The 11,017-nt window shown below is 38.3% G+C and overlaps 1 protein-coding gene across 3 annotated transcripts in view; it reads right to left on the reverse strand.

Annotated features, from left to right (window-relative positions):
- Window positions 1-443: 443 nt before the first annotated feature.
- DYNLT2 (dynein light chain Tctex-type 2) overlaps window positions 444-11,017 on the reverse strand; it is a 13,900-nt gene continuing 3,326 nt past the window's right edge. Inside the window, exons 2-3 of one of the 3 annotated variants that reach the window (XM_040628078.1) lie at window positions 5,543-5,749; window positions 444-721 (exon numbers count right to left, since the gene is read on the reverse strand). In XM_040628078.1, the coding sequence (XP_040484012.1) occupies window positions 611-721; window positions 5,543-5,749 (318 nt within the window). In that variant the 3' untranslated portion in view covers window positions 444-610. Of the gene's footprint in view, window positions 722-4,163; window positions 5,311-5,542; window positions 5,750-11,017 lie in introns of those variants that run through there. The other 2 variants (XM_040628079.1, XM_040628080.1) reach the window with 2 other exon arrangements.

Consider the following 11,017-nt stretch of genomic DNA (forward strand, 5'->3'; position numbering starts at 1 on the left):
ATTCTCTTTTTTTTTTTTGAAGCAACTAGATTAGGTTTTTCAGTTCTTGCACCTAAAAAGAATTTAACTAACAGACTAACAAAAAGAATGACCACCCTTTAAGCATTTTGATTGGTTAGGGATGTGTTAAATACATTAAGGTCTTTATTTCAAACTTGTAAGTCCTTTCTAAAGAATGCCCGTAACGTATTAAAATGCCATTTAAAAATACAACTGCCCTTAGAAGTTTTCCAAAATCTATTTTAACATTTACTTGACACATTACAATGTTGTGTCATAATTTCCTGTAGCAAATTCTAGTTGTCTTAATTCTAAAAATAAGTAATTTCCCTATATTAGAATCCACTATACGCATTTATATACTCATATCTATCCCCATATGTATCATTCATACTTTTATACTTGGGTAATAGAACATCAATAAATATGATAACTAACAAGTATGAAGGTAAAAATCTGGCTTTTACTTGTTTATTGTTAAAAGAATACAATGAAGCTTCAACTGGAGGCAAAAGTATAGCTAATCAAAACTCCTATGAAGTTTGCAAATCTTCAAAGTCACGCATCTCGGGAAAGTGGAGAGGCAAGCACTCCCATACGTGTTAATGAGCTATTCACAATAGAGAGCAAACACCAGGGCCAAGGCGACGTACGTTTCTGTTTCATGTTTCACTGCAACCCAGCTGTCCCACGCAACATCCCAGATCCATCTGCTGGCAATCTGTGATACACAAATTTCAAAAGACCAACATTCAATCGAACATATTAAGAAGTAAACTTCTATAAAGTCTATAAAGTATCTTAGAAAGTGATATTAAAAAGTAATTTGTCCAGTTTCCCCTTTCCTGAAAGGGCCCCTCTTCTCTTCCTGGAGTGGTCCTTCTCTGGCACAGGGACTGGACCTTAGCAGAGTGTCTGGGGGCAGGGACAGGAGCCCTCTGAAACTGGGTCTAAGAGTTCTGCATACAGTACTATTCCTCTGTGTTACAGGCCCTGATATGGAATTTTCCTTTCCATCTTTAAAAAATTTCAAGGGAAAGTCTATTAGAACCTTGTTTTAAAATAAAGAAATGGCATTGATTATCCAAGCAGGCAGTTAGAGAAAATTCTAAATCATTTGCTTCATTCACAAGGCCATACATGATTTGACTACAGCCTACTTTCCATGGTGGATATAAATGGCCACAAACATTTTGTGGTTTCTCCAGACCTTGAGTATGAATTGGCCTTGGGACTTGCTGTGAGCAAAAGAATGGGACATTGTGTGACTTCCAAAGCCTTCAGAGGTCTTCTGCTCCCACCTGCTCAGAACCCTGTGAGGAGACCCCCACATAAGGAAAGCCACTCAGCCCACTGGAGGACTGTGACTCAGGAGCCCCACCCAGCAGCCAGCACCAGCCAAAACCATGTGGGTGAGGCCGTGTTGGACCTGAAGCACAGCAGAGTCACCAAGGGGCTGTGAGTGCGTCAGGGAGAACAGTTGGAAAAGCAGCTGTTGCAGGTGGGCTGACCCACAGAATGGTGTTCTAAGCCGCTAAGTTCTGGGGTGGTTTGTTGTATGGTACAATTAGCCAATGCACATCATACCCATGTCTGCAACCAAAACATACGGCAAGCACACAGGTTACTAACCAAGCACACCAGGTTCCCCGCTGCCATGGCAACTTTGCACTCCCGTGTTCTCTGGTTGCCAAGTCCTTCTCCCGGATCTCTGGCACAGCTGGTTTCTTCTAGCAGAGGGCCTTCCCTGTCTCCAGACAATCCCAGCGGCCACTCTGCCACTCTATCACATTGCCCTACTTTAATCTTCTCCACGTGAGAAGTATGTGCTAGTGTTCTCCTCTCCCTCGGAGCCAAGGCCACCTGTCTTGCCGACTCCCGTGTGGCCAGCGCCCCTCCGCCTGCTTCCACGAAGACTGCAGACCGTGCCCGGCTGCCACATGTTGACGGGCAGCTCACTCAAGCTCACGTGGCCTAGTGTATCCGTATTTGTAAATGACAGTAATTGCCTTGCTGCTTACTGAGGACTGTGCCAGAGACCAGGTGGAGGGCTTTCTTACAGACTACCTCACTTGACCATCAAGGCAGCTGCGGCCAGTAGGTGTACTGTCTCCATTTTACAGGTGAAAACAGCTATGCCCAGGCCGCAGGCTCCAACTGTCACTGCCAGTGTTCATATCTAGGTCGACTGGATTTCGAAACCCTGGCTGGCCCACTGTCCATCCCATTCTATTTCTTAAACTTTTTTTTTTTTTTTAAGATTTTATTTATTTATTTGACACAGAGAGAGAGACAGCCAGCGAGAGAGGGAACACCAGCAGGGGGAGTGGGAGAGGAAGAAGCAGGTTCCCAGCGGAGGAGCCTGATGTGGGGCTCGATCCCAGGACTCTGGGATCACACCCTGAGCCGAAGGCAGACGCTTAACGACTGAGCCACCCAAGCGCCCCCCCATTTCTTAACCTCCGACCTGCAATTGTTTCCTTTCCTCAAGTACAGTAAAAACTCTCAGAGAATCATGGTCTGCGTCTCCCCATTTTCTGTCTTTTTCTCAGTACCTAATCTAACTCCCTTTAGTGCTCAAAATAAACTTACTGGTTACTTATCAAATAACAAACTGTCAAAATTAGTGTGACCAAGGAATAGGGTAGTCATATAGTTTAATAAATTATCAATAGAAAATTGCCATTTCTGGGTTAGTACTTTTCAAATAACAGGCAGTGAAGGAAGATACAGCTAACAAAATCATCCTTTGTCAGAGAGGCGCCTGGGGGCCTCAAAGTGCCTGGGAGGCAGGTGGCACAGGAATGGTCAGGTCACTAGAGGGGACACTGGAGCACTGGCTGATAGATGCTGGGTCAGTGTGCTACTCACATTTATTGCCTGACCAGTTTTTTGAATAAATAATACTTTTATAATGAACTTGTAACGGTGGTACCCAAATTCTTTCACTGCTGACAAGATGTAGTCTGCTAATTCAAGTGACAAATGAGAGAAGACTTTATCATCATATTTGACATCTTTAAGACTTTCCTTTAAAAAAATAGGAAAAACATCTTAATTTTCAAACCAAATATTTTCTACATAGAAATTCAAGAAAACATATATCTAAATAATACATATAACTTAAAAAAATACATGCATTCCTAACCAAATAACATTAAATGAATGTTGTGCTTACCAATTTATTTCAATAACAATGTTGAATAAAGTTTATTTTGGTTTTTTAATTACATTCAATTGCTCTTCATTACCACTCTTAACCTCTAGGTTTTCCTTTACTAGGTCACCCCATCAAACACTGGTGGGGACACACAGGGGAATTTTAAAACAATGCTTCTGGGAATGCTTAGGTAGATGAAGGAAATCTTTCTATCATTTCCGTATTTGCTAAAACTCAGACTTGAGTTTTCCTAAAGCCTGGGTTTCCTGGACTGGAGCCTGTATTATATGACTCCTGTCTTCACCAGTCTCCCTGAATGAACGCCACTTCTCTAGCCCTCTCCCCATGGCTTGGCACTCTGTGGCTCTCTCTGTGGACTCCGGGTGGATGCTGAGGAGACCCCAGGTTTCCTGCCGTGTCTGCTGTTGATTAATCACATCTGGGGAGACAGATATGAGCCATGAAGCACTAGGCTTTCCCACGGCCGGGAAGCAGGCTGGCCCACCTCATGAGCAGACTGCAAGTGCCTCTGACTTACCCGGACAATGATGAATTAACTCGGTTCTGGGTCCTGCAATAACGAATGAACTCCTACCAGCTAATTTTATAGGCAAGTAAAACCAAATATATTGTTCTTTTTTTTGGTTTTGATTCCCTTCTAGAATATGGTGCTGGACCTAAAACTGGGTCTAGAAGCATTCGTTTCCCTCAGGCACTGGCTGTGGTTCTTTCAGTCATGTAGCAACATCCATTCTCTCTTCTGAATCTGCCTAACAGACCTCAGGCTTCGCCCACCACGTGCTCCTATTTAATAAAGAATGAGCACTTGCTGTCGGAAGACACCCACAAGCTCCAGCAGTACAAACTATTTCTTTTTTTTTTTTTTTAAAGATTTTATTTATTTATGTGACAGAGAGACAGCCAGCGAGAAAGGGAACACAGCAGGGGGAGTGGGAGAGGAAGAAGCAGGCTCCCAGTGGAGGAGCCCGATGTGGGACTCGATCCCGGAACGCCGGGATCACGCCCTGAGCCAAAGGCAGACGCTTAAGGACTGCGCTACCCAGGCGCCCCAGTACAAACCATTTCTGCATCAAGAACTATGCTGAATTTTCCTTGAACCCAAGGGAAAAATTCGTGGCCTCCTTATGACCCTGACCTATCCACCTACATATCCAATCAGCTGTTCCAGGCCCTATCATGCTCGATGAAATTCTGTAAATTAACATATGTAAATACAGTTTGAAATCCTACTATACCCAATAAGTCTGAACTCAGTCTATGTGGTAAGACCAAGCAAGAGACACACCAAAATGTATATTCTCATGTCACAAATGCTTGCTGCTAGTGTTTAAATAAGAAGGTAATCAATAATTATTTTATTGTATCAAATTGAGTTGAATTTATTTCCTGAAGCAATGAGCCATCTGACAATGATTAGATCAGTTTTCTGTCTATGGTAGTAGAGGGAGGCTACAGTAGGCCCCCTAAATATTCTTCTGTATTAATAAAAGTTAATTCATTTAAACAATAAACTTTAATAGGATTAAAAAAGTATTAATCATTTATGCAAAATAAAGAGATGCTTTCTTCCCAACAGCTAGCTCACATCAGTTGTGTCTGAAGGGATGTACCTTGTAAACTGAAGGGGGAGGGAACTTTGAAACAAGGAACCTATCTGACGTAGACTCAGGCTTGGTGGAGCCCCCAGGGGGATCTGGCCATCAGAAAATGCCTGGGTGCCTGGTGCCCAGCACTAGAGACCAGATGAAAAGGGGATTCAGAAAAAGTTGTCCCTCAAACTTTCTATAAATAAAAAATTTTAATTTGCTCCTTTAAGAAAGATGATGAAGGAATTCTTTCCATCTGAACAATGTAGCTTTCAGATACCAACATTAGTATAAATAATGTTGGTATTAATATTAGTCTTACAGTATTTCATAAAATTGAAGAAGCTTTTTTGGATTAGCCTGGAAACAACTGTCTTAAATGACCTTTAGACACCGGTCAGTTGAAAGAAGGGAACCTGTGCATTTGTTGGCAGTTGCCGGTCCTTAAGACGCTTCAGTGTCCAGGAACCAACTTTTCACACCCATATACAGAGCAGTGTGTTTTGTTTAACTCATTCCTCCAAATATGGGAAAACACGAAACCTGAGAGAGAAATAATTTATGGGCAGTTAAGAGCTGAAATAACAAAAGAATTAAATCTAGCTCACAGCACTGATGTGAAGGTTCTTGAGTAGGACTACAGAGTACTTTTTTATTTTCAGAGATAAATGCTACAAAAAACATCAATCAATGAAATATATGGCCATAAATCTTAATATAGTTTATCAAATCTCCAAAGCTAAGATATTGCTATTATATGTATTTATCAACCTACCTTTAATATCTGCTGGACTTTAGTTTCTACTGAATGAGCTTGGAATTTTTTCAACGGCTGCATTCTATATGAATTAGCAAACTTTAATTTTGCCAGGGCACTCTTCCATTCTTTACCTAGATCAGCAATTGAATCATCAAATGGAGGCTCTACATACTGAACATCATGAACCGATTCTCTCAGTCTTTCCTTTAAAATCCGTGCATACTGAAAGAGGGGGAAGGGAAAGAGATTACTTTTTTAATAGTAAAATGAAATTTTAAAGATTTTTTTTTTATGTATTTTTTGACAGAGAGAGACAGCCAGCGAGAGAGGGAACACAAGCAGGGGGAGTGGGAGAGGAGGAAGCAGGCTCCCAGCGGAGGAACCTGAGGCGGGTCTCGATCCCATAACGCCGGGATCACGCCCTGAGCCGAAGGCAGATGCTTAACGACTGAGCCACCCAGGCACCCCTAAAATGAAATATTAGATTTAAGAACCCTGGTACCATGGGGCATAGCTGACACAAAGTTTGGAAATCCATTCTAATTGACTTCTGTGATAAAGAAGTTGCTGAATCCTAGATTCACTGATTCACTCCTGGCTACCGATTGGGCAAAAGGAAAAATAATAATCTAGCAAGCTAGCTATCATCTATTTATCTATAAACAGAAATTTGCATAGATAACATTTAAAATATCCATAGAAGATACAAAAAACCAGAAACAAGAGAGGCCTCCAGGGAGGGCAACTGGTGCTAGGAGGCAGATGTGTAAAGAAAACTTTCTTGTTCTCTACCCTGAGGTTATGAAAATATTATCCTTCATTGTCTTCTTACAATTTTAATTATTTACTTTTGTCTTTGAATAAATACCATTATTTACATAAGTCTTTACATAACATTTACATAAGTAACATTACATAAGTCTTAAGTTCAAAAGATAGCAAAATGAATTGATGTGGTACACATCAAAATTTTATGCTTTCGACATTCAACATTCATTCTGTGACATTCGACACTCCTTAAAGAAATGTTTATTGGTGCCTAATATGGTCCAGATAAATGTTCTAGGCTCTGAAGTTACAGTGGTGAGCTTTGTTGTAATAGCTAGGGATTAATTGTTCGGCTTATGTTAACTCATAATCAAGGAGTCTGCATTCATGCAGGGATCATTCCAATGGACAGGAGGGCTGACTGACAATTGAAAGCATATAGGGAAATGAATAAGCGGATTTAAATAGTAGCAATTGCTATAAAAATAAAACCACCTGACGTGGTAGGAGCTCATTGGGAGGGACTAATTTAGACAGAGTGGCCAGAGATGGCCCCTCTGAATGAAGTTAGATTTGGGCTGAAGCCCAAAAAGAACAAAGGCTTCAAGGCAGTGTGTTCTAGGAGCGGGTTTGTGGTCAGTCTGGGTCAAGTGTTCCGAGTGAGGCAGAGTGGTGACATGAAGGGAGCTAGCAAGGCAACCAAGGAGCAGGTTGTGAAGCACTGAGTAGAATGTGGTGAGCAGTTTGGATTTTATTCTCAGAACGGTGGGAAGGTGCTGGAAAAATTTAAGGACATGAGTGATATGTTCTTAATTACAGTTCTAAAAGGTCATTCTGGTTGGTGTGGTGAACAGATTAGGAGGAGATCAGGGCTTGGATGAAGATAACTTTATACTTTGTAATGCTTTTTACAAATAACATTAAGTAATTCTGTAACTTTGTAATAGCTTTTCTAAACAGGAACATGGTTTACTTTGGCATTTATATAAGAATTTTTATTTCCAAGTAATTCTTTATTTTAACACAAATCTTTCAATTTCTTCTGAAGCATTTATTCTTTTGTTATTTTTTTGATGAGGTGTTAAGGTGATTTAAAAACACATTTTATGTTTTTAGGAGTTGTTTTTATATAGGATTACTGTTGCACCCAGCTCTTAAACTTTTATTTTGATGTTTATTACCTCTAGATTTCCCTAAGTATGTAAAACAGGTCTACATATTTCTATCATCCCTCCTAATCATATTTTACTGCAGAGGTCAATAGTTTAAAATGTAAATATTAGAAATCACAATCCTAGGAGTATTGTGAGTATTTATTCTCTATTTTATGTGGCAGAAACTGGCACTGGAGCAATACTTCCCATTCTTTGCCCCGAGGGGTTTACCTGATTGGCAGGTTGGCAAGAGAAAGAACATGTTTAAGTGCAGAATCTTTCAGCTCTTCTCTTGGCATCTGATTATAACAAGTACATATCATCTATTCAACCACTGCATACATTTCACAGAGCTAGCATCATCTTAGATATATATCATTGTCCAGCTATGGCCGTGACTATTTGGTGAGCTGGTTTAATATGAGTAGAAATGTTATTATTTGCCAGTCTATTTTCATCACTAATAGTTTGTTAATATGGTTATATGATTTTTGAATGTTTAACCAACCTTGCATTCCTGGAACAAACCCCACTTAAATATACTATTACTATTATTATTATCATTATTTTATTGGAATTTTATACCTATTGACCTCCTTCACCTATTTTCTTTTTAGATTTCACATATAAGTGAGATCATTCAGTATTTTTGTAACTTATTTCACTTAGCCTACTGTTCTCAAGGTCCACAGATGTTATTGCAAATGGTAAGATTTCATCTTTTTAAATGGAGGAATAAATAACTATTTAGATTGTTCTCATGTCTTGGCTATTTATTGTAAATAATGCTGCAATAAACATAGGGATGTGTGTATCTTTTCAAATTAGTGTTTTTATTTTCTTTGGACAAATACCCAGAAATGGAATTGCTGAATTGTATGGTAGTTCTACTTTTAATTTTTTGAGGAACCTCCATATTGTTTTGCATGGTAGCTGTACACATTTACATTCCCGCCAACACTGCATGAGGGTTGCCTTTTCTCCACATCCTTGCCAACACCTGTCATGTCCTATATTTTCGATAATAGTCAATCTAAGAGGTGTGAGGTAATATTTCACTGTGGTTTTGATTTGCATTTCCCTGATTAGGGATGTTGAGCATCTTCTCATGTACCTGTTGTTATCTGTATGTCTTCTTTGGAAAAATACCTATTCAGAATTTCTGACCATATTTTAATCCAATTGCTAGGGGATTTTTGGTTTGTTTGGTTTTTGTTTTGTTTTACTGTTGAGTTGTAGGATTCTTTACGTATCTTGGATACTAACCTCTTATCAGTTATATGATTTGCAAATAATCTCTATCACTGAGTAGACTGCCTTTGCATTTTGTTGATTTCCTTTGCTGTGCCAAAGTTTTTTTGTTTAATGTAGTTCCACCTCTTTATTTTTGCTCTTGTTGCCTTTGCTTTTAGAGTTGGATCACAAAATCATCACCAAGACTGATGTCAAGGTGTTTACCACCTATGTTTTCTTTTTGGAGTTTTATCGTTTCAGGTCTTACATTCTTTAATCTATTTTGAGTTTATTTTTGTGTACATGTAAAACGGTGGTCCAGTTTTCCCAACAACCATTGAAAAGACTGTCCTTTCCCTATTGTATGTATATTCTTGGCTCCTTTGTTACAAGTTAATTCACCATAAATGTGTATTTCTGGATGCTGTTCTGTCCTATTGATTTATGTGTCTGAGTTTATGACAATGCCATACTGTTTTGATCACTAAAGTTTTGTAATACAGTTTCAAATCAGAAAGTGAGATGCTTCCAGCTTTGTTCTTCTTTCTCCATATTGCTTTGGGTATTTGGGGTCCTTTGTGATTTCATACAAAGTTTAGGATTATTTGTTCTGTGAAAAATGCCATTGGAATTTTATTAGGGATTACACTGAATCTGTAGATTGCTTTGGGTGTATGTATATTTAAACAATATTAATTCTTCCAATCCATGAACATTGAATATCTTTCCATTTATTTGTGTTGTCTTCAATTTCTTTCATCAATGTCTTACAGGTTTCACTGTAGAGGACTTTTACCTCCTGGGTTACATTTGTTCCTAGACATTTTATTCTTTTTAATGCAATTGTGAAATGAGGTTGTTTTCTTAATTTCTGATAGTTTGTGTATAGAAATGCAATAGATTTTTTTTCATATTGATTTTGTTGCCTGCAATTCTGCCAAATTTGTTTATTGAATCTAACAGTTTCTTGGTGGAGTCGTTAGGATTTACCATATATATCATGTCATACACAAATAGTGACAGTTGTACATTTTCCTTTCCAATTTGGATGATTTTTCTTTCTTTCTCTTGCCTAATTTCTCTGGCTAGGACTTCCAATACAATGTTGAATAGAAGTGGTGGGAATGGGCATCCTTGTCTTGTTCCTGAACTTAAAGGAAACACTTTCAGCTCTTCACCATTGAGTATGTTCATTGTAAGCTTGTTATATATGACCTCCATTGTGCTAAGGTATGTTCCCTTTAAACCCACTTGGTGTCCTTGTACAGTTTTGGTATCAGGGTAATGTTGGCCTCATAAAATTAGTTTGAAAGTGTTCCTTCCTCTTTTATTCTTTTGATGAGTTTGAGAAAGATTGGTATTAATTCCTTCAATGTTTGGTAGAATTTACTAGTGAAGCCATCTGGTCCTGGACTTTTGTTTGTTGGGAGATTTTTGATTACTGATTCACTCTCCTTACTAGTAATTGATCTGTTCAGGTTTTCTATTGTAGGAATTTATACATTTTTTGTGGGTTGTCCAAATTTGTTGGCATATAACTGCTAGTAATATCTTATGATATTTTATGTTTCTACAGTTTCAGTTGTAATGTTCTTCATTTTTTTTTCTCCTGTTTCAAATTTCTTATTTATGCCCTCTCCTGTTTCCTTGGTGAATCTAAAGATTTGTCAATTTTGTTTAGCTTTTCAACGAACCAGCTTTTAATTTCACTTATCCTTTCTATTGTCTTATTATCTATTTCATTTACTTCTGCTCAAATATTTCCTTATTTTTACTAACTTTGGATCTCATTTGTTCTTTTTCTAGTCTTTGATGTGTAAAGTTAGGTTGCTTATTTGAGATTGTTTCTTGAGGTAAGCATTTATTGTTATGAAATTCCCTCTTGGAAATGCCTTTTTGCATTCTATAAATTTTGGTATGTTGTATTTCCACTTTCATTTGTTTCAAGGAATTTTTAAATTTCTCTTGATTTCTACAGTGACACACTGGTTGTTCCATAGAATGTTTTTAATCTTCACATATTTGTGAATTTTTCATTTTTCTTCTTGTAATTGCCTTCTAGTTCCATACCACTGTGGTTGGTAAAGATGCTTGGTATTTTAGTCTTCTTAAATTTATGAAGACTTGTTTTGTGACCTAATGTGATAGCTCCTGGAGAATGCTCCATGTGCACTTGAGAAGAATGTGTATTCTGCTGTTCCTGGATGGAATGCTCTCTATATATCTGTTAAGTCCATCTGGTCTAATGTGTCACTTAAGGATGATGTTTTACTTTTTGTCTGAATGATCTACCTATTGATTGAAGTGGGGTATTGAAGTCCCCTATTATTATTAC

The sequence above is a fragment of the Ursus maritimus genome, unplaced genomic scaffold (genome assembly GCF_017311325.1).
Source record: "Ursus maritimus isolate PB19 unplaced genomic scaffold, ASM1731132v1 scaffold_13, whole genome shotgun sequence".
Taxonomy (NCBI): Eukaryota; Metazoa; Chordata; class Mammalia; order Carnivora; family Ursidae; genus Ursus; species Ursus maritimus.